This window comes from Juglans regia, chromosome 16 (genome assembly GCF_001411555.2).
Source record: "Juglans regia cultivar Chandler chromosome 16, Walnut 2.0, whole genome shotgun sequence".
NCBI classification, from domain to species: domain Eukaryota; kingdom Viridiplantae; phylum Streptophyta; class Magnoliopsida; order Fagales; family Juglandaceae; genus Juglans; species Juglans regia.
The window spans coordinates 2,925,772-2,952,649 of record NC_049916.1 but is presented as its reverse complement, the minus strand read 5'-3'; the positions used below and the strand labels follow the sequence as shown (position 1 = coordinate 2,952,649).

The window sequence follows — 26,878 nt, the reverse complement described above, 5'->3', positions numbered from 1 at the left end:
TAATGCAGAAAACGGTAGCCAGTAGATTATAAACCAAAAATAGCATTGACAAATACACAGGAGAACACCGTGTATTAACTGCAAGCAGTGCTTAAATTTCACTAAAAGCTATAGGGTTGGAAAGACAAACGGTCCTTTACCAAACACAAAAACATATCACATTCTATGAACCGAAGGAGTTTCTGCACAAGCCTCCACGGTCAGTATAAGTTACACCTAAGATGAATCATCAATACTTCAAGATGAGTCATTTAAACAGTATGCATCTCATCCCGCAAATACAATATCAAGCTGGACCCAGAAAAACCCATACTATGATTCAATTCATCCCTACATTAGCAACTAGATAATCTACACCCAGCCAATGGACATATATAGGCAGTATCGCCAGCAGCCTAACCTTTGTGCCTGAGCACCTTAGAGATTTATACCATTTTTGACAAGAAATTTCTGGGGAACAGAAGGGACACATTGGGGAAAATTGCGCGCTTTCTTTGTTCACATCTACAGAATCTGGTACAGGAATCAAGGTGCCCATTGCAACTGAGTTATAAAATTCTAAGAGATTAGATCGCACATCATCTTCTATGAGTCCAGCATCTCATCTTGTATCTCATTGGGTGCAATAAGCCCAGGAATAGAAAGCATCCGTTGCCGCTCTCTTTCTCTCTGAGCAGCAGCTTCCTCTGCATAAAGGTCTTTATTGTCCTGTAGATGATTTTGAGCATTCACAGTACATGCACAAATTGTCAATACAACTTAAAACTAAAACAAATGTTAAGACGAGTGAGTCAGTTTGTACACTTCAAAACATTCCAGGCCTGCAGACCAGGATTTCAAACACCATGTAAGCTACAACCCTATATACGCCAAACAGCCTTAATCTTGAATTGAAAAATCAATATAGGATGAATAAAACCCAGAATGACCCTTCAATTAAGCGTTTCCATTTAACCTGATAGATGTTCATTCACTTAGCAAGTGTCACTATGTGCAATGATTAGGTTACAAAAACTCGATAGAAAATAAACAAAAAAAATCATACATATCTGTACCCACAAACTGACAAACAGTCCCTAATTTAGTAATGAGCAATGCTTGTACGCACAAAAAACGTACAGAAGACTTGCATATCCACGTGCCTTTCTCACATGTATAAAACTTTCATTTAAAAAAAAAGCATGAAAAGCCACATGGATATGTAAGATTTTCGTATGTTTTTTGTGTGTATAGTTAGCATTTCCCTTTCGTAACGCAGCAACATTTGTAACACATATACCATTTTCCCGGTTCCATCATCCATGGAATGAGAACACAGTAAACACAAAATAAAACTCAATTGAGAATGAAAACCTACTTTTCCCTTTGATGGGTACAAAAATGTAAACCTAGGTAAAACAAGTTAACTACAAGTTAAATACATAAAACTTGATCCTATCCTTAAAAATCCCAAACAAGCACCACTTCAACTGAGCAAGACTTGCCCACAATGCGTAACAATAAACTATTAATTCAACAAGTGATGGAAGTTTGACCTTTAAAAGGACGAAAAAAACATCTCACGGAAGAAGAGAATAATTATTCTAACAAGGCATCTTATGTGGCACTGCCTCAAGCGTTACCTGAGCTGAAAATTCTTTTGACTGCACTAGAAAGTCTCTTATATGATTCTTAAATGAGGAGAGCTCATTTCTCGACTCAAATAGTCCATTCACAAATTGAGTGACCTGAAAGTTCCCTTAAAATTAGTATGCAACCTAGGAAGGGAGAGAAAGGGACAGGAATGGAATTTCATTTTTGAAATACCTCTGCCGCAGTCATGTTAGGGAATGATGTGCTCAATAGTTTTATGGTGTTCTCACGAACAAACACAGTGTTATTTGGATATTGATAAGGAATTGTAGCAACATCCCACAAAGGCTCCGTCAACGAACCAGACTCAACCTGCAGAAAGAAAAAGGAAATGTCAATCAATAGGAATGGTCTGTTTCCCAACAAGTGAAGGCGCTATAAGATACATTACCAGGCAAAACAAGTGTTGTAGCACTAAGACATGTAACTTGAACCCAGGTTTATGAAAGGTGTCCGTCAAGACAGCAAATATTTCTTGCTCAATTGACAGGAAGTATGTCCGGTAGAATTGATTACAGAACTCAGAATTCTGTCATTGTATAAAAAATACTGTTAGCATCCTATCGTGTGTAACCTTGACAATCCGACCAGTAAAACAAATGAATTACACCTGGAAGTTTTTCAACATCTCCAATAAAAGGTTCAGCCCAGTCTCAGCAATATTCCTTTCTGTATGCCGAAATGCCCATATAATGGAATCCATTATAAGCTTTAGTTGCTGCAAGAAAAAATACAGGAGAACCCAGAACAAACAGTAAGCCCACTGGAATGACTATAAACAACAGAATAACATCGAATATTTAAAAATTTAAAATTAAAAAAAAAAAAAAAAAAAAACTGCTTTTATGAAAAAATATATCAAATAAAACCAAACATATTATGCTGTGTCTTTGGAAAAAGAACATGAAACGACAGGTGTAAAAAGAGGGAATTTTTTTAACACAAACCTGACTTGATAAACGAATTAATGCAGGAAAACAATGTGTAGCAATTGCACGGAGTAAGGAGAAAAACTTGAGGCGATGCTCTGGGTAATCTTCAAAGTTTTTTGTAATCATCTGCAGGGAAAACCAAGCCGAACATTTTAGCCAAAAAACCGAAGCAATACATGCATAGTTTAAAATCACATTATACTCATAAAATAAATGAGACTTCAAGTAGTCTGCAGTATTATACATATCATCAAAGCACACAACACAGGCTTCTTCCATATCTCATTTGGTTATTAAGGGGTAAAAATCAACGCTTTTACAAACAATATTAATACATATTCACTCACAACCTAACCTAGCGTGAACAGAACATGCAAAGCAACGTCCAGTGCTATTGAAACACATTTGACACCAAGGTTACAAAAACTCGAGCATAGATAGATACATACATATAACTTATCAAAAAAATAGCTAGATATATAAATCTATTAGATGAAGCCAACTACAGATTTCAAATGACGGAACTAAAAACTTCCAAAAAGAACAACCACATAATCTGGAAAAGCAGATGGATGAATACCACATTTTATCACATGGGCACCATACTGTTAAACCAGCTGGACAGACTTTCAAGCAACTCTAGAATGCTGTCCAATCTTCAATCAGTTAATATCAAGAGTGGAAAATATATAGTTTTACGGAAACTTTCATACACACTAATTGTTTATATTTTGTAATGCCTAATTTCTACACATTAGTTTAATCAAACATTAAAAAAATAAAATATTAGCTAAATCCCCACCTCCAATGTGCATTGAAAAACCGCTTCGAATATACGAGCCACATCATCTATCATTGCAACTTTGTACCTACAAAATGACAGGAAAAATGAAACATTAAGAAAAGATGCTTTGCCGAATAATATCTCTTTTACTCCACAAAATGGGGCATTGAAGTGGAAAGGATGTTTGCCTCTGAGTAACAAGGGATCACAAAAGTCACATGATTCCAAGGGTGATTGGAATTCACTTCTATATAAGATGGGGGAGGGGGCGTTAAACTAAATGTTGGCTAGGTAAGCGTCTTGTAGTAAAGGGAGTAGTTATGAACCCTGTAGACTATCCCCATGGAAGTAGAGGGAGGGCCCAAATTGGTAGAAAAAAACCTGCAACCACTTGGGGTTATCCCGCACTTGGAAGAAGAATATTTTTCCCACCAAAAATAAAAAAGAAAAAATATATATATGGCATCATCTGGTGTGGGTCTAATAGAGTAAAAGGTTTTCATTTGTAACAACATGACATTTGCCTCTTGCTAACAATATAAAAGAAAAAGGTGGAAGACCAACATAATAAAAGAAGATACAATACTTGTTTATTATTGTGGCAAAAAGTGATAGAACTTCCGACTCTCTAGCATCAGGCAAATTCCTGGCATAGTCACCAAGAACAGGATCCATCATTGGCGGAACAAATTGTTTTCCAATCTGTGGTTGATCTTCAGCCTTGTCCAAGAATGTCTCAATGAGCTTAAGAGTCTCTCTTTTAACTGACCTGATTCATGGATCATATTAAAGACAAAATAATTAGAAATTATATGGCATAACTGAACGACAATCCACACGTTATTTATGTTTACCGTAATAGTTTTACATAGGATGTTTTAGATGCAAAGGGTCCTCCTTCTGCAATGCTACTTGATATAAGCTCACTGTACATTCTGTTACAAAATATCAAAGAGTGGATAACTCGTACCAGTTCAAAAGAAGGGCAATATAACTTACATTTATAAACATAAATGTAGGGAACAATACCTGTACACATTAAGCATGTCCAAAAATATCAGAGAAATTTGAGATAAGAAATGTGTTCCAAGTGAAGTGGCAACGCTAGTATTCGTCTGAAAAAAGACATAAATCACTTCTTCAAAACAAATTTCATCCTTCAAGAGGCACAAATATCAACAGATATAACCAGACAGACAATTGTCACCACCAGAGCAAATTTAGAACTCACTGAAAGAACATGAAACATTCCATAGAGAAGGCTCATAGCAGAAATCATAGTTTTGTGCATAAATCTGATGGTCTCATAGAGGCCCTTGAAATTTGAATCGTATGAACCCACACACAGCATCCATCAGACAATGGAACTTATAATCATTAAACAATCACGTAAAACTGGGAGAACAACTTTGTGATACACCATATTGATTGATAACGGTAGGCAGTGTATATGATCCCACATTGCTTGGTAAGGAGAAGTTCTTACTCTTTATAATAGTTCAAATGGAGATCGACGGTAGATGGGTTGACTATCTCAATACTAGATCAACAGTGTGTAGGGTGGCTTGAGAGGCCCTTTGAAGAAGAAGTACGCAAAGTCATTCAAAGCATGACTAGTGATAAGGCCCCAGAACCTGATGGTTTTACCATGAGTTTCTTCCAAACCTGTTGGGAAGTGATCAAGGGTGACCTTATGCAGATATTTCAAGAGTTCCATAATTATGCTAGCTTTGAAAAAAATCTCAATGCCACCTTTCTAGCACTCATCCCAAAAAAGGTGGGGTCAGTGGATGTTCGAGACTATCGTCCCATTAGCCATTAGCCTTGTGACTTGGGTCTACAAGATTCTTTCCAAAGTGCTAGCGAATCGATTGAGTATGGTGATGGAGAAGTTAATCTCAAGACCACAAAACGCATTTTTCAAAGGTTTTTCAAAGGCAAACAAATTCTTGATTCAGTTCTAATTGCAAATGAAGTGCTAGACAGACAACTCAAATCTCGTGAACCTGGGTTAATTTGCAAACTAGATATAGAAAAAGCTTATGATCATGTTAATTGAAAATTCTTGCTTTATTTACTTGCAAGAGACGGTTTGGGAGAGAAATTAGGGGTGGGCAGCAGGGGCGGGTGCGGCCCCATTTATATATATATATATATATATATATATATATATTATATACATATATATATAAACATAAATATATATTTATATTTTACAAATTTTGTATATATAAATATATATTACAATTTGTTAGACTTATTCACAAAATATGCATTGGCAAATTTAAAAACTACATAGTTTAAAAACTAATACACTACAATTTACACAAAATATGCACTAGCAAATTTAAAAATTACATAATTTTTAAATTATAGTCATATTTACAAAATTTAAATTTATAATTTGAATCTAAAAATGTATTTTTAATTACTTTTACACTTATAAATAATTTTTAAATCAAATAAATGTAGTGTTTTTTTTTAAGTGAAAAGAGGCACCGCACCCTGCCCACCGGAGCGGGGTACCGCGCCCCCGCATCCCAGGGGCAGGGGAGGGGGGTGAAAACCCGCACCCCGGATTGGGCATATCCAATCTTTGAGGGCTCTACTTCTTTGTTTTGAAGACATTTCGGGTTTGAGAGTTAATCTCTCAAAGTTTGAATTGGTACTGGTGGGGAACACTCCTGAAGCGGCAGCTCTAGCCTCTCTCTTGGGATGTAAGGTATCTTTTTTACCTCTTCAGTATCTTGGCTTATCCTTGGGTGCTTCCTTCAAAACAGAGCAGATTTGGAATGATGTGATTGAAAAGGTGGAGCGCAGGTTGGCATCTTGAAAGAGGTTGTATTTATCGAAAAGTGGTAGGCTCACGTTGATTAAAAGTACTCTCTAACCTCCCCTTACCTATTTTTTGTCTCTATTCCCGCTCCCAACAAAGATTTCCAACCGTATTGAGAATCTACAACGCAATTTCTTGTGGAGTGGTTTGGGGGACGAGATCAAGTTCCATCTGGTCAATCGGTTCATGGTGTGCACTCCATTTTCTAGGGGTGGATTGGGGATTCGTAACTTGACGAAGTTCAACCAAGCCCTATTGGGTAAATGGTTGTGGCGGTACCAACGATAAAGGGGGGCCCTGTGGAAGTCTGTCATAATTGCATAGGGTGGGGAAGTATGGAGTGGTTGGTGCTCGAACGAGGTATGCGGCTCACATGGGGTGGGTGGGTTTGTGGAAAAACATTAGGAAGGGTTGGGAGACTTTTAGGAGACATACACATATTGTAGTGGGTGATAGCTCTCGCGTCAGATTTTGGCATGATAAATGGTGGGTGAACATTGTCTCAAAGACACTTACCCCGCGATATTTGAGCTAGCACGAGTAAAGGATGCAACAATAGTAGATCTTTTGGCTTTTTCTAGTGGCTTCCCTCAATGGAATGTGGATTTCCCTAGGGCAACCCAAGATTGGGGAGTTGGAGGTTATCATAGACTTCTATGCAGCACTATATTTCGTACGTATGATCGAGGGTTCTATGGACAGGATGTTTTGGAGCCCTTCCAAGAAAGGTAAATTCATGGTCAGATCCTTTCACAAAGTTTTATCGAGCCCAGGCATGCCCACATTCCCATGGAAGAGCATCTGGTAGACCAAAGCTCCTTCAAAAGCAGTTTTTTTTGTTTGGACAGCATTGGGCAAAATTCTCACCACATATAACCTAAGAAGACGTCGGTTAATGGTATTGGACTGGTGTTGCATGTGTAAGAAAGATGGTGAATCAGTTGACCATCTGTTTCTACATTGCGAGGTGGCGAGGACCATGTGGGCTGATTTTTTATAGGACTTGGATTATCATGGGTCATGTCCCGTAGATAGGTGGATTTTCTAGCATGCTGGAGAGGCCTACAAGGAAATTCACAAGTTGCAGCAATCTAGAAAATGGTCCCCATATGTAAATGTTGGTGTATTTGGTGAGAGAGAAATGATAGAAGCTTCAAAAACCACAAGAGAACAATGGAGGAGCTGAAAGTAAAATGTTGTTTTCTTGGGTGGGGGCCATTGTTTGTAATGGACTTAATGTCCATGACTTTCTACTTTCAGTTTTAAACTATAGTTAGGTAATTCTCATGTATACTCCGTGTACTGGGCTTTGCCTATATTATGAATAAAATTTCTTGATTACCAATAAAAAAAAATGGTTCAAATGGAGCTTCAATTGTATCATTAACTAGTCATTTTGAAATATATACCTAAATGTGGCTTGGGCCTCCATTGGGGAGTTACAAATGGTATATGAGTCTATCTCAAGCAGAAATGTGGGACTTGAGTCGTGCTACTTACGAAAAACTAGTCCGACGAGGACGTCGGGAATTGAAGTGGGGAGATCATGATATCTCATATTGATCGATAAGGGTAGGTGGTGGTGTATAAGATCTCACATTGCTTGGGAAAGAGTCCTTACTCTTTATAATGGTTCCAATGGGACTTCAATTGTATTAACTAGTCTTTTTAGAATATAGGCCTAGATGTGACTTGGGCCTCCCTTGGGGCATTACAAACTTAATAACGGAACAACAGGCGTGGCTTCAAGGGAAGATACAATAATACTTCAGGAATGAAAGGAACATCCTCCAAGAAAAATTAGTTTGTTCCATCGAGATTAAGACCTACACTATATTACTAATAAGTCTTTTCAAGGAAACATGCACTTCTCACAGCATTTCCATTTTCTTTATAAACACAAACAACTTGAAGATTCTAAAAACAACAAAGGAATTTTTGCATTTCTAGTTTAGAGAATCTATAAAAGCACTATCATTAATACCAACCATCATTTCAAAAAATCATAAAAATAGAAAACCACGTCAAAAAAATGATTTTGTTATTTTATGTCTCGCTTTTCATGGGATACCAAGTTCCTTAATTGATACAATGTAATTGATACAACGTGAAAATAAGAATTACTAAGATCAAGAGCATGAGAGGACGGGGCAAACATCCACAGCCCCAACCACTCATGCTTTTGATCTAGGTGGGCATCACTTAATACCCTAAATAATTACCCATCACTATGCCAACCAGATATACCCAGCTCTCCCCACCCTGTTCCAGCGTAAAAGACCAAGACTTATACAGGCAAAACTCAAACCAAAATTCCTAATCTGAAGGTCTCATCACATCCAAATAGTCCAGCTTCAAACCATAATTTTCAAAGATAATACAAACTGAAAAAACCCAGCAACCACATGAAAACCAGATTTCAACTCATGCATGACTGCATCAACATACTTGATTGAGGAAAGGTTTGTTGGTGATTCCAGAGGGCGCAAATGGCATTGGATGGAAAGGCTTTCTGCAGTCCATTCTAAGTGTCACTGAATCCAAAGCCACTACTAGAGTGGGGAGTTTGTTGATGGAAAAACGATGGAAAAACAGTGGGAAGGTCTTCCTCAATCAAAGGTGCTTCGTACGCAGCGGTGTTGAGGTCACCAGCAGGTAGTCAGGCCGAGATCAGCTCAGCGATAGAAAGAAAGGGCAATGCACTTGTAAGAGACCAAAGACCTCAGGTGACATTGGGAGAGTTGGAGGGAGTCTTGTGGGATGTCAAATCTCAATTGAAGGGAGTTATGGATTATGTAAGAGATCTAATGATTAAAGTGGATAAGGGGCTAGACCTAGTTGTTGGTACAAGTGTGCCGGAAAGTGTGCAGGCAAAGGGTGTGTCAACGATAGGGTCATTGGACACTGGCATCTTTGTTCATGGCAATGTCTCTATGCCTTCTAAGGGAGATGTAGGGTCTCAGGCACCAATTGCAGATGAAGTTGGTCCTTTTGTCCAGGATTCATTTATAGTTGAAGACAGGGGTCCCTCCAAGGACTCGAGTATTTTGGAAGAAACAGCCGAGCCACTTTTAGAAGATGCAAATGGGGCGACAAGAGGTAGTGCTTCCCCTCTTGAGGAAGCAGTAGGGTCAGACAAAGTGACACGTCAAGGATCGTCAAGGGGTGGAGCAAATACACATAATGTTGATGGAGGGGGGGACAACAACCATATAGATGTCGAGCAACCATTTGGCGGGAAGGAAATTATCGATTTGTCATTGGTGCCTCTTGTGGGGGAAGGTTTAGAGTCGGGAGTGCAGTCAGGTACTATGGCTAGGGATAATTTCGTTTTCCTGGTTTCTCTTCCTCCGATCAACGATATAGCAGGTTCAATATCGGATAGGATTCTGAATAAAGATAACGGGTTTCTATAAACCCTGGGACTTTCATATGGAGAACAAAGAGAATATGAAGACCAATTTAGAACACTACTCACTTCAATTGAGGCGAGCCACGCGCTTGAAACCAAATCTAAGTTTAAGAAGAGCAGGGAGTTAAAGAATCTTTCATGGGCAATCAAATATGATGCTAAGGGAGGTAGCTCAAGTCGAGGGAAAGCTAAAGGGAGGGCTTTGTGATGTTCGGGTTGAGGATTAGTTTTACGAAATCTAGGGGATGGGGTCGGGGAGGTGTAATGATAGTTTCCAATTCGGGTTTGGTGCATTTTGGGTAGGTTTTCATGAGCTTTTGGGTCATTATGGGCTTTCTTGTATGGGCTAGTTGCTTTTCTTGTATACGTCCAGTGTACTTGATTACTCCTATTGATATATATATAATATTATTAATTATCAAAAAAAACATACTGGATTCCACAAGAAACTTATGACCAAATCGAACAAAAATTATACAATAAAACAGCTAGCGAGAATGCATATGTACGTATGTACATACATGCATGCATCCATCCATCAAGGGTAAGAATTTTTAGTATTGAGCTGGAGTGGGGCTGGTACCCCTTAAAACTGCACAGTCAAACCCCAGATGGGTTTTGCTCTCAAGCTTGTACCAGCCCAATGCCTGATTAAGAATTTTTTTTCTTTACAAGTAATGCCTTATTAAGAATACCCCGCCTGGTTAGCATGAAGCACAGTGCCATGGCCTCCGTTAAATTGGTGGACTGTACTTTCTAGACTTTACAACTGGAGCTCCACAAAGCCATTTAAAACAATCATAAATTCATGTATACATCAAAAATTAAATCCCTCACTTCACAAGAGCATTAGATGGAAAATACCACATCAGGTACCATTCAAAAAGATCCAATGGAAGTTTCTAAGTGTATTAGAAAGCAATACCTGCAAAATATTAAGCACAGTCCGGATTACATCTTGATCCTTCAGAAAATCAACACTCTGGCGTGCCTGCCCTATGATCTCACTCCATTTCTGCACCCAAAAAGAAAATGGGGAGGGTAAACCATAAGCCACAGACTCCAAAAAGACTTGTGCAAAACATATGCATAAATGAAAGTCAGTCAGACATTTCTATTGAACAGTCAAATTCCAATTCCAAACAAACCTGATTTGGAAGCTCCATCAACCTCTGAAGGTATTCTTCCCGTTTCTGGGGATCAGATTCTGCTTGTATCATTTGACCAACCTGAACAGAAAGAGCAGGGGGTGTTAAAACACAGCATAAGTTCACTCTAAACAGAATTACTAGAGACAAAAAATACGCACTGATTCATAAAATGTATGGATCTGGTGAGGTTCAAGATCAACAATGGTTGTTGCAAGGCCTGCTAGAAGTTCAGATACAAATGGTTCATTCTCTCCAACCTGAGAATAGGAGAAGTACATCATTGTGCAGGAAGCTTTTGCACACCCTTTCCTTGGGGCAGCATGGGGGAACATGCCGTATCAATATATAATATTCAATATAAAAATATTATACGAGGTTCTAATTGCCAATTGAAATAGAAAAAAATCAAAACAAGGCGTACCTGTACAATTACAAATTTACGCCTGCACTTCTGAACGATTTTCAAGAATGTGTCACAGGCCATATCCTGAAATAGATTCGACATGAAGGTAAAATACAGCATGACCAGGAAAAATAAAACACATGAAGTAAGAGATAAACGTAGGAAAGAATGCACATTGGACACATTTGGCATGTCCAAAATAAATTTCATTTTCTTGAAAAGCACCCCGCCCCCCTTAGAAAACTGAAATGTTAAAAAAGTAAACAATTATAAAGTTAGTTTTTTTGTAAAACATCTTGGCAACATCTCCTTAATGGTTTTTAAAGATCAAGTGAGCATGTAGGGGATCCATTTTGCTTATTTCTAGCCCTTGGCTTAGCCTCTGATACCACAACATGAATCTCTACACAAGAAAAACTCGAAGTAAATCTCATCATAAGGATATTTCAATGCAATTCTCTAGAGAGTGAGTCGCTGATAAAAATGCCTGCCTTCACTAGGATCTCCAGTAATTGGTTGTAGTTGGGACATGAATAGAAGTATGCTGGATGAGACTACCAAGACTTGTCTTAATCATTTTCTTATTAGGTTAAATTGTGGTAAATAAGGGGGCAAACAATATTCTAAGTCTAAAAGCATCCACCTACATTCAAAAGGTTTTGTGGATAAGGTGAATGAAAGGTGGTTACAAATGATATGAGTCAATTCAAGCGTGAGACTTCAACTGTGTCACTTATAAACCCTCAGGGGTTGGCTCAAGCAATAAAGGCCTTGAGCTTGGGGGATTTTTCCCTTGAATTACCCGAGGAGCACTTGCGGAAAACTCCTTGCCGAGGGCCTGTGCACCCCCGGGATTAGTCGGGACACTATCTCCAGACAATCGGTGCCAATCAAAAAAAAAAAAAAAAAACCTTATAACAGTATGACTTAACGAGGACGTCCGGGATTTAAGGAGGAGGTTGTAATACCCCAAATTTAGTATGAAAGGGTGCCATTCTTGCAGTTTAAAATGATTCCAAAAGAATCCAAGTGTAACATGGACTAGCCTTTTGGGGTAAAAGCCCAAATGTGGGTTAAGCTTTCCTTTGGGTTGTTACATGAGGGGAAATTGTAATGCTGATGGGCTTCCAATCCCACCCTTTCTATTTGCAGATTATACACTGATCGTTTAATGAAGCAAATCCTAAGCATGTGTTCTGGTGAACTTTGCAGAGGACGTGGATAGCATAATAGACAACCTTGGCTGTAAAGTTGCTACTTTTGTGCCTTTCAATAACATTTTTATTAGTTGGCTTAAAAAAATATCATTTTGATTAGTTAAAAACAGACTGCTACATTGCCCATAATATATCTTGGTCTCCCCGTTGGCAGCTTATCTTAAGACCCAGTATGTTTCGGAGTGAATACAAAAGATGGAAAGGAGATTGGCAGGGTGGAAGGAGCAAAGCTCCTTCGCATTTGGAGGAGCAAAGCTCCACTTTTTATTTATCAGTAAAGGAGCAAAACTCCACTAAAAGAGGCATTCTTTGCTTGCATGGCCGATTTAGGGGAAAATCGGCGCATTGGAAAATTTAAGCCACGGATAAATGGTTCCTACTTTCTTCATGTGGTGTATTTGAAGCAAAATAAATTATAGAAATTCTAAGGACGGTAAAAGGTAGCCGGATAAGCTAAAACCATTTTATCAGAAATCTCGTTCTTTGGACAGCTTCTAGACTTCAATGACTTTCTGGCATCTTTTTTCCCTTGTAGATAAGCATCTAACTTCGCATATACCCCATGTACTTGGGTTGCACCTTTTGCGCTTTTTAATAAATTCTTATAAAAAAGTTTGTCATATATAAAAGAACTGATGATCCATAATACCAGCCTACAAACTCTACAAGGTTTAAATTTAAAATCGGGATGCGACATTTACAAAGTATCCCTCAATGCCAACTAAATTAAATGTCTTACTATCCATTTTAGGATGTTCAAAATAGATGTCCATTTGACAAAAGTGAGAACATACTACTTCGATATTGCTTAACAGTACCCACATCCTTTTCATAAAAGTAAGCAAGATTCTTATTAAAAGTCAGGCTTGCCTCTGATCGAGAATTACGGTAGTTTTTCGGCTTTATACTTCTCATTAATACCATACTGATTTAGCACCAAAACATCTATTTTGGAACAAAAGAAGTAGTTTTTAACAAGTCTTAAAGCATTAAATAAAACTTCCTAATATTATGACTTCTACAGAGCACTTTGAGCAACTGAGCAAGTACATAACTTACCAACAAAGGTTTAACAAAACATAGTTCTATCATTAGGTGCAATAGCATCTAACCTGAACTCCTGGGTGAGTCTCATGCATGAACTCAAACAACTTGTTCACAACAGTTTTCAAGAATTTCCAATGCGCTCTTAAAAACCTTGGATACTGTCCAACAACATACCTGCCAAAAAACAACAATTACAAATTTGAGAAATAGGGAAATAGCTATATTAACAATATATAAAATATCCCTACAATCAGGTTAACTTAGGTTTCTCAATTTCCAATTGAGGCAAGCATACCATGTGGATGTACTCAGACACAGTACCATTAACTAATAAAAAGGCAAGTAATAAAGAAGTTTCTTCTTTTCTAGAAAACAGGGAGGAGGATTTGACATTTGAATATCACCCCCAAGATACACGTGAGTACTATTGCACCAAAGGCCATGACAAGCTTTAAAGAAATTATTCCCTAGAATATTTTATTAAAAATGTGGAAGCACCAAAATGTGGCATGCTCGATTGGTAAATGTAGGACTAGGTATGAGCCAGTAGCCATGCCCCCATAACCTTTTTACATTAGGGATATTTTTTTCATAACCTTGACATTGGGGATACTTACATAATGTTACTTGCAATAACAGCTTTATTATCTTTCCCTTTAGTAATTTCACATAAATTTAGTAAATCACGAATCACCATCACCAAGAATCTGTTTTCCTGCCAAAAAATGAAGGTAAGATATTTAAAGACATATTGCAGCACCAATCAAACAATTGTAGAAGCAAAGCAGTGGATAAATTCATCTTCAAAATGGATACACGTGTTAGAAAAATTAGGAAGTTTATATTAATGTTCTTCTAGTACTGTGAAAACTTTATTGTTTTTTTTTTATAACGAGGAACCCCAAAGACCGTGCAAACACAACATGTCTTTTACTGGTTAAACCTTGGACCCGTAACAAGCGTATTTGTTATATATGCCAACCCCAAAGTAAGATTACAAGGCCCCATGCTCTCTTCATGCCACTCGTCAAACAACTTCTTCAAAATATACTAGGAGAATCTCATCCATAAAGTGTCACGCGTTTATACTATTCTTGGAAAAATAGTATGCGATTATGGGTTGAAAAAAGAATTTTATATAAGTACGACTATGGCTTGAAAGTTCCAAGATGCTGATCAATGATAAACCCAATGCATAATGGAATTGAGTACGCATAATCCAATGACAGGGTTGACAAAAAAGATAAGCCACGTAAATGTAATGATCATGATGAAGATAATAAATTATTAGCCAACTGAACCAGGTCAAGGATCACAAAACATGGTACATATTTGTTCCAACACAACACAACACAAATTTTGGCAATCCCAACATTTCTACATTTTCCTTCTCCTACTTCTGAAAGAAACTTAAAGCATTCCTGATATGTCAAAAAAAATAAATTAGCGCACAGGCTACAATTATGAAAGTTTGATTTATATGAATTTATATAAATGCATTCATGTATTGTTCCACCACCCCAGGTAAGCATCCTACCATGTACAACCATAACTGTTGTACTTGAAGGTATAACTACCCCATTTCATTACCGTTTGAAATTTGATCGCACACAAAGATACGACACAGGGACTCGTATATTTAGGAAGAGAGGAGTCAGTAAAAGTTCATAAAAAGCCACATCATCACTCCAATACTCCCCAACCTCTGATCTATCAGAAATCATAAAAATAGTCAGGGCAACTCTGTTCTTGTCTTGGAATACGAAGTTAAATATACCTGATCTTCCATCATGGAGCCAGAGATAGATCCTATTGCCCAGCATAATGTGTTCAAGTTGTTCCATGTCCAATCCTCGCCACTTAGTTGTTTACTTAATTTTTTCAACATCTGTGTAAACAGCAGAAAGACAGAATCACAAACTTTAGAATATCATATAGGAGGTGATTCATGGTCAAATGTATACAAGTTTATTGGGGCACATCTCAACCAGTAGACCAAGGGTATTTTTCTATCTTGTGTGCCAGATAGATGGAAGAAAAAAAACTTTTACACAGTTATAAAACCTGATGCACCCAGTTTATGGTCCATCTATCATTTTTAAGACTACAGATCGCAAACAGATATCTATTCAACAATGACAAACCAAACAAGCTTGAACATGGTTCATGCTTCCTTTTTTTAGTTCATGCTAAGCATAGAAACCAAAAGTAAAACAAACCAGCATTTTTAAGCACACAGCTTCATTATCAGTACAACCATAGTATAGATGTGTCAAAAAGTATCTTGAGGAGGACAGAGCATCACAGTATATTTCAATTATTGTTCAGATAAACACAGAACGAACATCTGCCAAACTGATACTTTACCTGTTTTTCAGTGTCCTCATGGTCAAGATGTGACAAATATATAAGTGTCTCCCTCATGATCTGCACCAGTGAACTTTCATTAACCATAGAATCTTATAAAGAGAAAGAAATCTTCTTTTTATAAGTATGGATACAACATTTTATTAAAAAGCACTAGGGGTATATACTTAGGCGAACGCCTAGTTTAAGTGACAGAGAGATCAAGCACAAGTAAAATATACAAAAGATGAAAGGGGGGCATTTTTTACAAGTTAAAATTTATTAATATTAATAGGCGTAGCCAAGTACATGGTGTATACAAGAGAAAATGCCTATCGCAAAGGGGGTATTGTTATGTAATGTAGTCCACTTATGCAGAGACTTAAGCATAGAAATTTTTAACTCCAGTAACATTCTCTCACAATCTTCAAAGTTGCAGGTGTGGTGCTTCTTCCAAAAACTCCGCATTAAGCATAAAAGAACGAAGCCTATCTTGAGTTTAAATGCTACCTCACAGAAGCCAACCAATAACAAATAGGCAAATCCCATAATTAGTTAGCATTCCAAGAAGTCAAAGTGGTTGTGTTAAAAAATATCAACAGGTTCATGGGTAGTACATAGAAACTATTCTCCACATCCTGCTAAATGCACCTCACATAAGAACAAAGATGCCATTCATCCAAAGGGAATCATAACAATAATGTATATTAATTTTAATTTTAATTCTTTTAAGGAGGATGGGGAAGGATGGCCCTGCAACCAGGCAATTCTGATACATGGAACTCGAATTAAAAAAAAAAAAAAAAAACCCCACATATTTTATAGCCCAGAAATTAATGTTACATTCATCACCAAAAACAGGTTTGTTACCTTATATTGAACAAGAACATCATTGTCCTTCATGGTTTCACGAACAATATTCCCATTTTCATCTTCAACTATGAGAACCTCCTCAGGCTTAGCCATTCGACAGATCATAAGCATTCTCAGCTTAGACATTGGACCAGCATATAACTGCCGCCTCTGCAGAAGTTGTGGACCAAGGCCATCAACCATACCAGGGAGCAATGGCATCTGCTCAATTTATTACAAAGATACAAGATAACATAATATTCAAGTTCAATATAAACTAACAAATCAAAGAGAGAAATAAATAAATAGTAAAAAAGTTCATAGGCACAAACATGCATGCAGTTGTTCGTAGCATATGGGTAAATTGAAATCACAAGCAGATAAAAACTGCAACAACGAATGTAGTGCAAAGCAAAAAAACCAACTACAAAAGAAATTCAATGTCCTCTCTTTTTTTCATGCAAGAATTATTTTGTAGCCACACTGAAGCAAAGGGCTTGTTTGGAAATAGATCTCATCTCAAAATTCATCTCATCTCATCTAATCTCATCTCATCTCCTTCCCAAACATAATTCAAATACAAACATTTTCAAACTAATCATTACAACTTTTTCAATGTGGTGTACATGGAAAAGTGGTGTACATGGATCGAAAGAAATGGTCAATGTTTTGAAAATAGGGAACGTTCCCCGGATGGTTTTAGGGCCTTCTTCTATCACACATTGTTGCTTTGGGCTTCATCCATAGTATGGAATGGAGCGAGCTTTAATGACTTTTATGCTACTTTTCGTAGCGGGTAGTTTGTAATTAGGCTTATTTCTTGTATATTTCTTGTGTACTCGGGCATTGCCTATTTACGTGGATCAATAAAACTTCTTATAAAAAAAAAAACTTTTTCAAACTAATCATTACAACTTTCCCAAACTTTCAAACAAAAAATAAAAAACAATTCAAAATTTTCAAATCCCCAAACAAAAATAATATTATAAAACTATATTCTAACAATATTTTAGCTTCATAATATTTTTTATTTAACTTTTCTGTCATTTCCCAAAACCCAAAAAATACTCAACTCAAGCTATCTCACTACCATTTACAACTATCTCACTACTATTTACAAAATTCTAATATCATCTCACTCCCCAAACGAGCACTAAGAAATTGAAACTATTTTGAGTAGGTACCTAGAATACAAATCCAATGGCTTATAAATTTGAAGTTTAACAAGGCAGAATTATACACTATGGATGACACATCCACTAGTAATTACAATTGGGATAGAGAAGAAAACATCTACTAATGTTTGCATCACTTCCAAAATGGCAATCCATTCCTGAAATGCTGGTGAAACACATTAAAAGGTGAACTTCAATTAGGATCAAGAAAGAAGTTCTCCCAAATTTAGAAGCAGAACCTCAGATGCCAAAGTGGCAAAATTCATCTCAACATATCTACAAATACCTGCAGCCCCATCATATTTGCAGCAACAACTGCAGGATTCTCAGCAAGATTATGGTGTGCCTCAAACAATTCCAAAACCAAGGAGTTCCAGTAGTCCAAGCAAACCTGATCAAACCATACAGTGAAGTAGAAAGGATGTTATAACTTTGGAAATTCAGTGTGCGTACGGATATACATGTCTGATTTTGTTTATTAGAGGGAGGGGGGAGAGAGAGAGAGAGAGAGAGAGAGAAACATGCCTTAAAAACCTCTGTGTCATCCACATATGAGATGTTGATAAGATACTCAAGACCCATTAGCAAGGCAGCTATATTCTCTTGAGTGGCTTCCAGCACTCGAATATGAAACTGCATAGAGGTTGTAAGCAACATACTTATCAAAGGCTCTAGGTGCAATTTGTATGAGAAAAGGCAGACCTCATGCGACACACCAATGTTATCAATCTAACTAGAAAATTTTTAACAAAAGAATCATTAGAATAGGCTGATAACTCAATCATATAAGCAGTTGAAGTCCAGGTATAGTTACAGCCTACAGGTATTTTTTTGATAAGTTACAGCCTACAGGTTCATCACAATATGATACCAGAATCAGGTTATCTAAAACGAGATGAAATGAAACGCACCCAAAAAAATGACCCTTATAAAAGTAATTAACACTAGCATTTAAATACATACAAGCACACAATTATCAAAAAAAAGTTATAGTTGACAGTTGAAATCAATTCCTTTCTTCATAGGTAAAAGAAATTTCATTAATAAAAATGAAAATAAGCATAGCCCAAGAACACGACACATACAAGAGATCTAGTCAAGAACTATAAAAAGATACAAGAAAATCATGAAAGTCGAGCCCATTGAAACCAGTTCTATCGGAAACTATATGATTTTTTTTTTTTATAAGTAAAGGTGGTTGTGTGTGGCCCTATGCCTCTCCCAACCATAAATGTCAGTCATTCATGACTGCCTCATCCACAGTAATAAATGTCAGTCATTCATGATTGCCTCATCCCAACCATAAGGGAAGAACTGCAAAGGTACCCAAAACGAACTATGTCCATTATCACCATTGATTTTTCAAATTACCATCACACATCTATCCAGTTTAATCATTGTATGGTATTATTCCCGGTGACTAGGGAAGACACTTGCCTTGTAGAAAGAGGTGAAAAACAGTGCCAAGTTCTGAATAAATGCCTGAAGTAACAACAAAAAGACAAACTCAGTTATAAGCACAACAAAGCATTAGGCCTTTAGTCCTAACAAGTGTTTGAAACACTCACTTGTTCCTCACTAGATCCATGTGCATAAGCTTCAGGGATGTTTGTTGCAGGGGGGAGAATGGCCTGTAACATCACAAAAATCCCAAGAAAACAAAAGGCTAATTAAGTGAAATTAAAAATTAAAAACTTGGAAGAGTGAAATGATTAGGAATAATCTTAAGAATATATCTACAAGCTCAAACAATTTGTTTTCTAAATCTTAAGAATATCTCTCTTTCTATGACGCAGAACCACACCAAGCCAAAGCCCTTTGGACCCACTACTAGGGAGAAAACCCAGATACACAACCCCCCACCCGCCATAACTGTATATTAGGTAATCCAGGGGTAGTCCTATTGACTAATCGAACCCAAGGCAGCACGCCTAAGTCCTCAAGCTCATCCCAAATCAGTCCTTTGGCCGCTAGGTAGCACAATCTGACGAGTGATAATCAACTTTCTATTCACTCCTGGGATCCAAGCAGTCTGGGGGGACCCCCACGGCAAAATGTTCATTATTTAAACTTATTTTGTGTTATAAGTAACCTAACGGCTGATAATCATAAAAATATATCTACAAAGCTCCAACAGAAAAAAATTCAATTGCAAATAAAATCTGAGTGGTTATGCTCTGAAACCTGTAATTGCACCATGAATATATTGTACATCTTAACATACTGCACATTGTAAAAGTCCCCAAAATTAAGGGCTGCAACCTGCAAAAACCAAAAAAACAGTAATCACTCAACAATTTAATCTTTTTTTTTTATCGGTAAACAAATTTTTATTCATCAAAAGCACTCAACAATGTAATCTTAAAAGTAACATTTAATACAATGGAAGAATGGCGTACCTCTGTTAAACATTGAAGGGTAAGATTCCGATATGATGGCACAGGAAAAAGTTTTAGGAGAGTCTCAAGCTAATACAAATAGTGTAAAAAATGTAAGTACAAATCTAATTTCTTATATGGGGAAGCGTCAACAAGGCTAGAAATTGTACATACCAATGGAGACTCAAAAATATAACCCAAGGGAATCCACGAAAGAAAAGCATGCAATGTGGCCAATGTAGCACGTATAAGCTCAGCTCTTTGAGATGCTGATAGTACATACAAGCATAACTCATGAATAAGTTGAAACTCGCTGTAAACAACCAAAGCATAGGTGTTAGAAAGAGATTCTCATCTAGTGAGCTGCAAGTCTAATGGTATCATATAAATCACAAAGAAGGATGGCCAAGCCCCCTAAATGACGCTTTCATTAAAAATCATCTTCATGCAGTATTAAGCCGATTTAAAAGAAAGTAAATCATCTTCATATGGTATTAAACAGATGTCCCGCACTGGAATGTAAGCTTTATCAAAGCTACTGTAGACTGGGAAGTAGATGCCATCACTGCATTCTTTAATCAGCCGTATTACACTAGTTTGGGCCGAGGAGGTGAACCCATCTTACTCCATTGTGAGACGACTAGTGCTTAGTGGATTGGCTTATTCAGTCAGCTTGATTTGGCTTGGGTCATGACCAGAAAAGTAGTGGACCTTTTTTATTCTTTTTTTTTTTTTTTGATAAATAGTGGACCTTTTTTATTCTTGGGAAAGGTTAAAAAAAACCAACAAATTGTAGCAACGCAGAAGATGGTTCCTACTTGTCTGGTATGGTGTATTTACAAAAAAAGGAACAACAGGAATATTGAGGATTGTGAACAGATGATCGAGGAGCTCAAAACTTTACTTTTTAATTTGGGACAGCCTTTATAGACTTTAATGGACTAACTTCTTGTTATTTTCCTTGTATCTTTTTCAACTTCTAGATGGGTGACTCTGCATAAACCATGTCTACTTGGAATCTCGGATCCATCTCAAGTAGTTTCATAAAGTTTTATAAGTTATAAAAACAAACAAAAAATTAGAAAGGAAAATTACCCTACAAACTTCTGATGCCATATAAGGAAAAATTATCCTACAAATTCATGATGCCAGAAATAGTGATGTGATGTTCTCAATTGTATCTTTAAATTGTTTTTTTATATAGGTAAAAAGAAAATTGTATCTTTAAATTGTATGGTAACATTTAGCATCAAATTTTAATTACTTGGGGACTTTTTTATGGTTTATTACTCTTAGGGACTTTGAGAGCATATCAATTCCACTTTTGTTTCAGATTACCATGCATAGGTGATGCTCTTGCATATGGCCCATGTACTTGGGCTCTTGCCTATTCTTATTCTCAATAAAATTCTATTTGCCATTCAAAAGAAAACTTTTGTGGTCGGTAGCAAGGTCAAGCCACCAAAGTATAGTATTTGGATTTCCTTTACGGTGCACTAGCCTTTGTGGCAAAATAATCTTTATAATTTTTTAAACTACTCTTCTTACAATCTTCCCAGTAAAGATTGTTTTATGACGCACTTAAGCTATCTAGCACATCTTATACAGGAAGATGCAGGACAGAGAGGAACCCTGTGAAACAACCACCAAGTAGCAAATAATAACATGAAGTCAAACTCTAACCATTACCTGTTCAATGACTGTTTAAGATCCTTGATCTTCTGTTGAGTCATCTCCCCCCTTGAGAAATCAAAAACTTCTTCGCTTAGAAGCTGAAAAGCAACATACTATGTTACCTACATATTCCAAACACAAACTAAATGAGTAGTATAGAACAATAGACTTACTTTCAATATAGTCATGCAATTCTCACAAATTGTTTCACTAGTTTTAGCCGCAGCAACAAGATCAGGAATAAAGCTTCGCCATCTGACCGGCCATTCATGCTTTAATATCTGTATATTGAGTACACCCTGTTAAAAGAACATAAACCATGCCCAATTTTTTTTCAAATAAAAAAACTACAACTAATTAGAAAGAAAGTTTTTTTTACATAAGTAAACTAATTAAAGAAAACATTTGTAAAAGGCAAAGTTATAATTCAAGAAAAACATCTACAACTCAATTAGAAGGTAACAGCATGGGAGCTGCAGTCAGTATTGTTCAGCTTCAGATACAAACTTGCAAAACAAGTCCCATCAGACAAAACCCAGAAAAAGAAATAGAAATCCATAAGCATCCCTTGCTAGTCATGAAACCTCATCCACAATACTACAAAAAAGAAACATCAAAGACAACAGTAATCAACTCCTTCCAACATTATGTTGACAAGATAAAACAGGTTTTACCTGAACCAATATAATGTTGAGTTTGTTGACATACAGCCTTTCCAGTCGAAAAGATGCCTCATTACTTGAGAGCTATACCAAAAACAACAAACAAAGGTAATAGAATATGTAGTAATTAAACAATCGAATACCAGCAAAAGCTATAATGCCAACTAAACTACCCTTCTAAAAACATCATTACATAAGTTATACCTGCACAATAACTTCAGAAATGTAATTTTTCATTCCATCCCGCTGTTCAACGGGCAATGCATTCCACCGATACTTTATAACACCTTCAAGGACCTACGATGGAAGCCCAAAACAAATAAAGATCAGCATCCAAAATTATCATTCAAAGTGTCAAAGCAAAAGAAAAATAGACCCAGTCAAGCATCCAGAACACCTTATTTTCAATATAATTTTTTTTTAAAAGGCCCATAGTTTTAAAAACATAAATGCACAACATAATTTAGCCAGTTGAAGGCACATGCATCAAACTAAAACATACAATAGTAGCAAGAGTCTACTTTAATGACCTTAATATGAAAAGTGGGAACTGCTCCTAAATCATCAACATGAACAATTAAGCCTGTATGGGCCCAATAGAGGCATTTCTAAGAGATCATTTTGCCCCATGTGCCCAAGCTTGCAAGTACAGTCTGAATGTGTCAGAAGGCATTTGACCAAGGGAAGAAGAATAACCTTGCATCCAAGGCAAGCATTTTGAACATTTAAACTGTCTTTTAAAGTCCAATCACAAGGTCTATGGAACATTTTTTATATTTTTGGCTTAATGCAAGAGTCTATGCCACTTCAGTTACATACGTAAACAATTTGAAATTCGCATGCACACAACTGGCAAACCTATAGGAAAATTTCTATCTTGCAAAAAACTTCCATGTCAGTGAAATTTGCATACAGCTTGACCTGTCAAATAAATGCTCTAATTTTCTTGGACATGTAAATACGGCTCACGCACATTCACATGATAGACCCCCCATGGTCTCATCCTCAAGCCCTTAATTGAGAGGGGAGATGCCATTTGGTCCAAGGACAATTGGCCACATCACATATATGCTCTCATAAGCTGTACAATTCAACAGATAGGGAACTTGGAATTCTGAGTTCTACAAAAGTAAAAATAACAAACCACACTCCATATGCATTAGTTGTCAAGTGATACAGGGCTGGGGAAAGCTTGAACCCAATTCCAACATTGATAAATATAAGCACATTTGCATCAAAAAAATGGGTTCAACTGTCTGTCTTATCGATATATATTATGAAAGGAAATTCACAGATACTACAAAATCATAGCAGTTTGATATCTACCTCCAGCCTACATGAAATGGCCAATCAATAAAAATACCATACACACCACTTTTTTTCATGAATCATGTACCGAAAACATATACATAGTACATTCCTCAGTTTAAGGTTCAATTATGGGAATAAAATACAAAAATAAGAAAAATAAAGGGGCATTACATTTCGACAAAAGACCCACACCCATGTTCCAAAGCAGTAAACTAACCCAATCACGATTATCCTCTCACCAGGGAAAAGGCACCCCTACTCAGCCCATTCAAACAAAATAAATAAAAAGAAGAAGCTTGTTTCTTCTAAAAAATTAAAATTATGCAACTGAAATAAATGTCTGTTTAAACCAATATCAATCAATCAATTAATTATGCATCAAAGTATCTTTCCACTCGCAAGAGTCAACCGCATTTGATTTTCCAAAAGAAAACTAGCATCAATCAATTGCTCAAAACGAAAGTTCTCACAGCACCCCATCTTTGCACAAATTCAAGTATAACATAGCACCAAGCAGCATGCCAACCAACGTTTGAACAAGATAATGTTCAGTTTTGAAAGAAGACCATCTTATCAGTCTAAGTAAGCAGGGAAAATGATATAAATTCCATCCGTATAAACAGTGCAAGAAGCTCCTTGATAACCACAAAAGTTTTTCATTTTTAAAATCTAAATAAGATGATTCACATTGCAAAAAGCATAGGTGTTAATTGATTACCACAAAAGTTTGTTTGATGATACCAACTCTGTTTTGGGCACAGAGACAAAAAGGAGTGCTAACCCACCCACACAATCTCGCAAGTCAAGGGCAAGGATGACCATATTTAGATTATTCTTGAATCAAGAGGTTTATTCACTTCCAACACTTTCACATGAAGAATATTTGGCTTGGCATGCACAGGAAGAGAACTCACTCCACCTATAAGTACCATTTTCTATAAAGACATAGCTCTATATGTACAGAAAAGTGCACATACAGCTACCATCCTTGTATACTACTGACGCTAGAATTAAACAGGTACTCAATTTATCTACCATGATAAGTTTTTCAGAAGTCTATGCAGGCCTTTTCAGAAGAGGCATTCATGGCTAAACAATCCAAACATGTAACTATCTTGATGATTTTGTATTGGCCAGGGTTGTGGATATTATAAAACATCATTTATGGATTCCAAAAGACAACTTCGCTCAGTGAACCATGTTGGTAGATAAAATAAATTTATTCCCAACCACAGAATGGGTACTCCATTTAATGCCCTTGTTCAACAATAATACTGTTTGTGATTGTAAAAATTCAAAAGCAAATTTGATGAATTAAAAAGGATTGTCTTTACTCTTATAAACGGTGAATGAAAACCACTTTCTCATATCACAGGAGCTGCTATAACCAATATCAACTTCTAGTAGAGGTTGTTATGCAAAAAGGCACCCAACCTGCAAGGCAAAGAACTTGGAGTTGAGGTTCTTTGTATTTTGAAGGATGTGCATAACTTGGAGCCACATATCCGGATTGTTTTGCAAATCCCGCAAAATCTGGTCTGCTGCTGTCCTCTGCATCACCAACATAAACGCAGCCAGGTTAAAGACAAGCGTGCAAGCAAAAATAACAGTCGGGATTTTTTTTTTTTTTTATAAGTAAGAAATTTATTAAAACCACATAATTAGGCATAGCCCAAGTACAGGAAGCATACAAGAGAAAACACCTAATTACAAACTAGAGCTGACAAAAAAACGAAAGTCATTGGAACTAAACCCATCCATTACAATAACCGAAGCCCAAAGCAAAAAAGTATGAAAAAAGAAAGCCCTAATCCATTCACCGAGCATTCTCTATTGTCGAAACAGCAATGCCAACCACTCCTCTCATTCCAAATACACCACATAAGATAGAGGAATCATGTTCCAAACAGCCGCTATTTGAAGATTTCCTTGAATCCCTCTCCAACAGCCAAAAGATTCCCCACACTCTTGGCCATCACCCAAGAAATGCCAAGCTTGACAAAGACCTCATCCCACAGAGCCCTCAACACATCACAATGAAGAAGAAGGTGATCCGCCGAAATAATTGCAAGAAATAACAGTCAGATTTAAGCAAGTGATCGTTTACAATAATTGCAACGGAAGAAAATGTGACTTGTGGACGGTGGAACTGAGGTCAAGATGCTATATTTATGTTAAAAGTAAATGACTTTCGAGTAAACTTATCGCTTCACTTTTGTCAATCAGGAACCAACACAAGGTTAAAGACGGAAAAATAATAAATCCCCAAGGATAATCCTGTATTCGTGGAAATTGAACAAAAGAAGCCCAGATCATAATGCCTCACTGACCTAAAGCCCCAATTTGTCACCCGAGAAAACTAACCGAAAATAAACACTGAATACACGTATAAAAAAAACCCACCACGACTAAAAGTTCGAAGGCATTAAACCCTAAAAATATAAAAGTCTTAATTTTACTCCCTCCACGTTCCCACATTCCGGGAAGCCAAGCAGGTAGTAGTGTGTGTGTGCGCGCGCGCGCGAGCGCGTGTGAGAGAGAGAGAGAGGAGCGACTGTATAAAGGTAGGTAGTCGCGTAGCTTCTTTGAAGTAAACTCTAACTTGGTCGCTAAAGTGGGTTAAACCCTAAGTCTAAACTTCAGTTTAATTTCTCTGAAACCAAACAGAAAGCTAAGCGGGAAAGGAATAACAAATCTCTCACCTCTTCTTTAGATCCGGTGCCGTAGAAGGCCGCCACGGTGGCATCGAGCAAGGCCACATCGATCGGCTGGCTCAAATCCCTAAGCTTCTCGGCAGCCATCGCCCCTTAGCAAAACCAAACAACACAGACACTTCACTCGCTCGCCAATAAACCCTAGGGACTTTACGCAGCGAAAACGAACCAAGACCCCCGAAACGAAAACCCTAGGATAGAGAAAGATTCTAGAAAGAGAGTGGGGGGAGAGACAGAGATTCTAGAGGATTTAGTTTAGAGAGAGACGGAGAGAGAGGGTGGGGTTTTTATATAGAGAGAGAAAGAGAGGACGTAGGATAGCTTGAGAATGAAGCAGAGTTTTAAGAGGGGG

The 26,878-nt window shown here is 37.1% G+C and overlaps 1 protein-coding gene across 2 annotated transcripts; it reads right to left on the bottom strand.

Moving 5' to 3' along the window:
• Positions 1 to 26,878, bottom strand: LOC109012479 (protein EXPORTIN 1A). Of its 2 annotated transcripts, XM_018994145.2 has the most exons (32): positions 26,515 to 26,878; positions 25,247 to 25,363; positions 22,706 to 22,798; positions 22,514 to 22,585; positions 22,013 to 22,120; positions 21,855 to 21,937; positions 20,340 to 20,478; positions 20,187 to 20,255; positions 19,972 to 20,049; positions 19,356 to 19,418; positions 19,225 to 19,269; positions 18,313 to 18,420; positions 18,074 to 18,178; positions 16,631 to 16,834; positions 15,782 to 15,841; positions 15,192 to 15,302; positions 14,032 to 14,129; positions 13,480 to 13,588; positions 11,169 to 11,234; positions 10,906 to 11,004; positions 10,745 to 10,825; positions 10,522 to 10,611; positions 4,378 to 4,463; positions 4,203 to 4,283; positions 3,935 to 4,117; positions 3,367 to 3,433; positions 2,580 to 2,690; positions 2,243 to 2,350; positions 2,024 to 2,161; positions 1,807 to 1,944; positions 1,623 to 1,727; positions 1 to 708 (listed from the first exon to the last, which is right to left on the bottom strand). In XM_018994145.2, exons 1-32 carry the CDS (start codon positions 26,611 to 26,613, stop codon positions 586 to 588), a joined length of 3,237 nt encoding a protein of 1,078 aa, XP_018849690.2. In that variant the 5' UTR covers positions 26,614 to 26,878; the 3' UTR covers positions 1 to 585. The 2 variants fall into 2 exon arrangements, with proteins under 2 accessions (XP_018849690.2, XP_018849692.2); XM_018994147.2 differs by lacking the exons at positions 25,247 to 25,363; positions 26,515 to 26,878 and adding an exon at positions 23,475 to 23,582.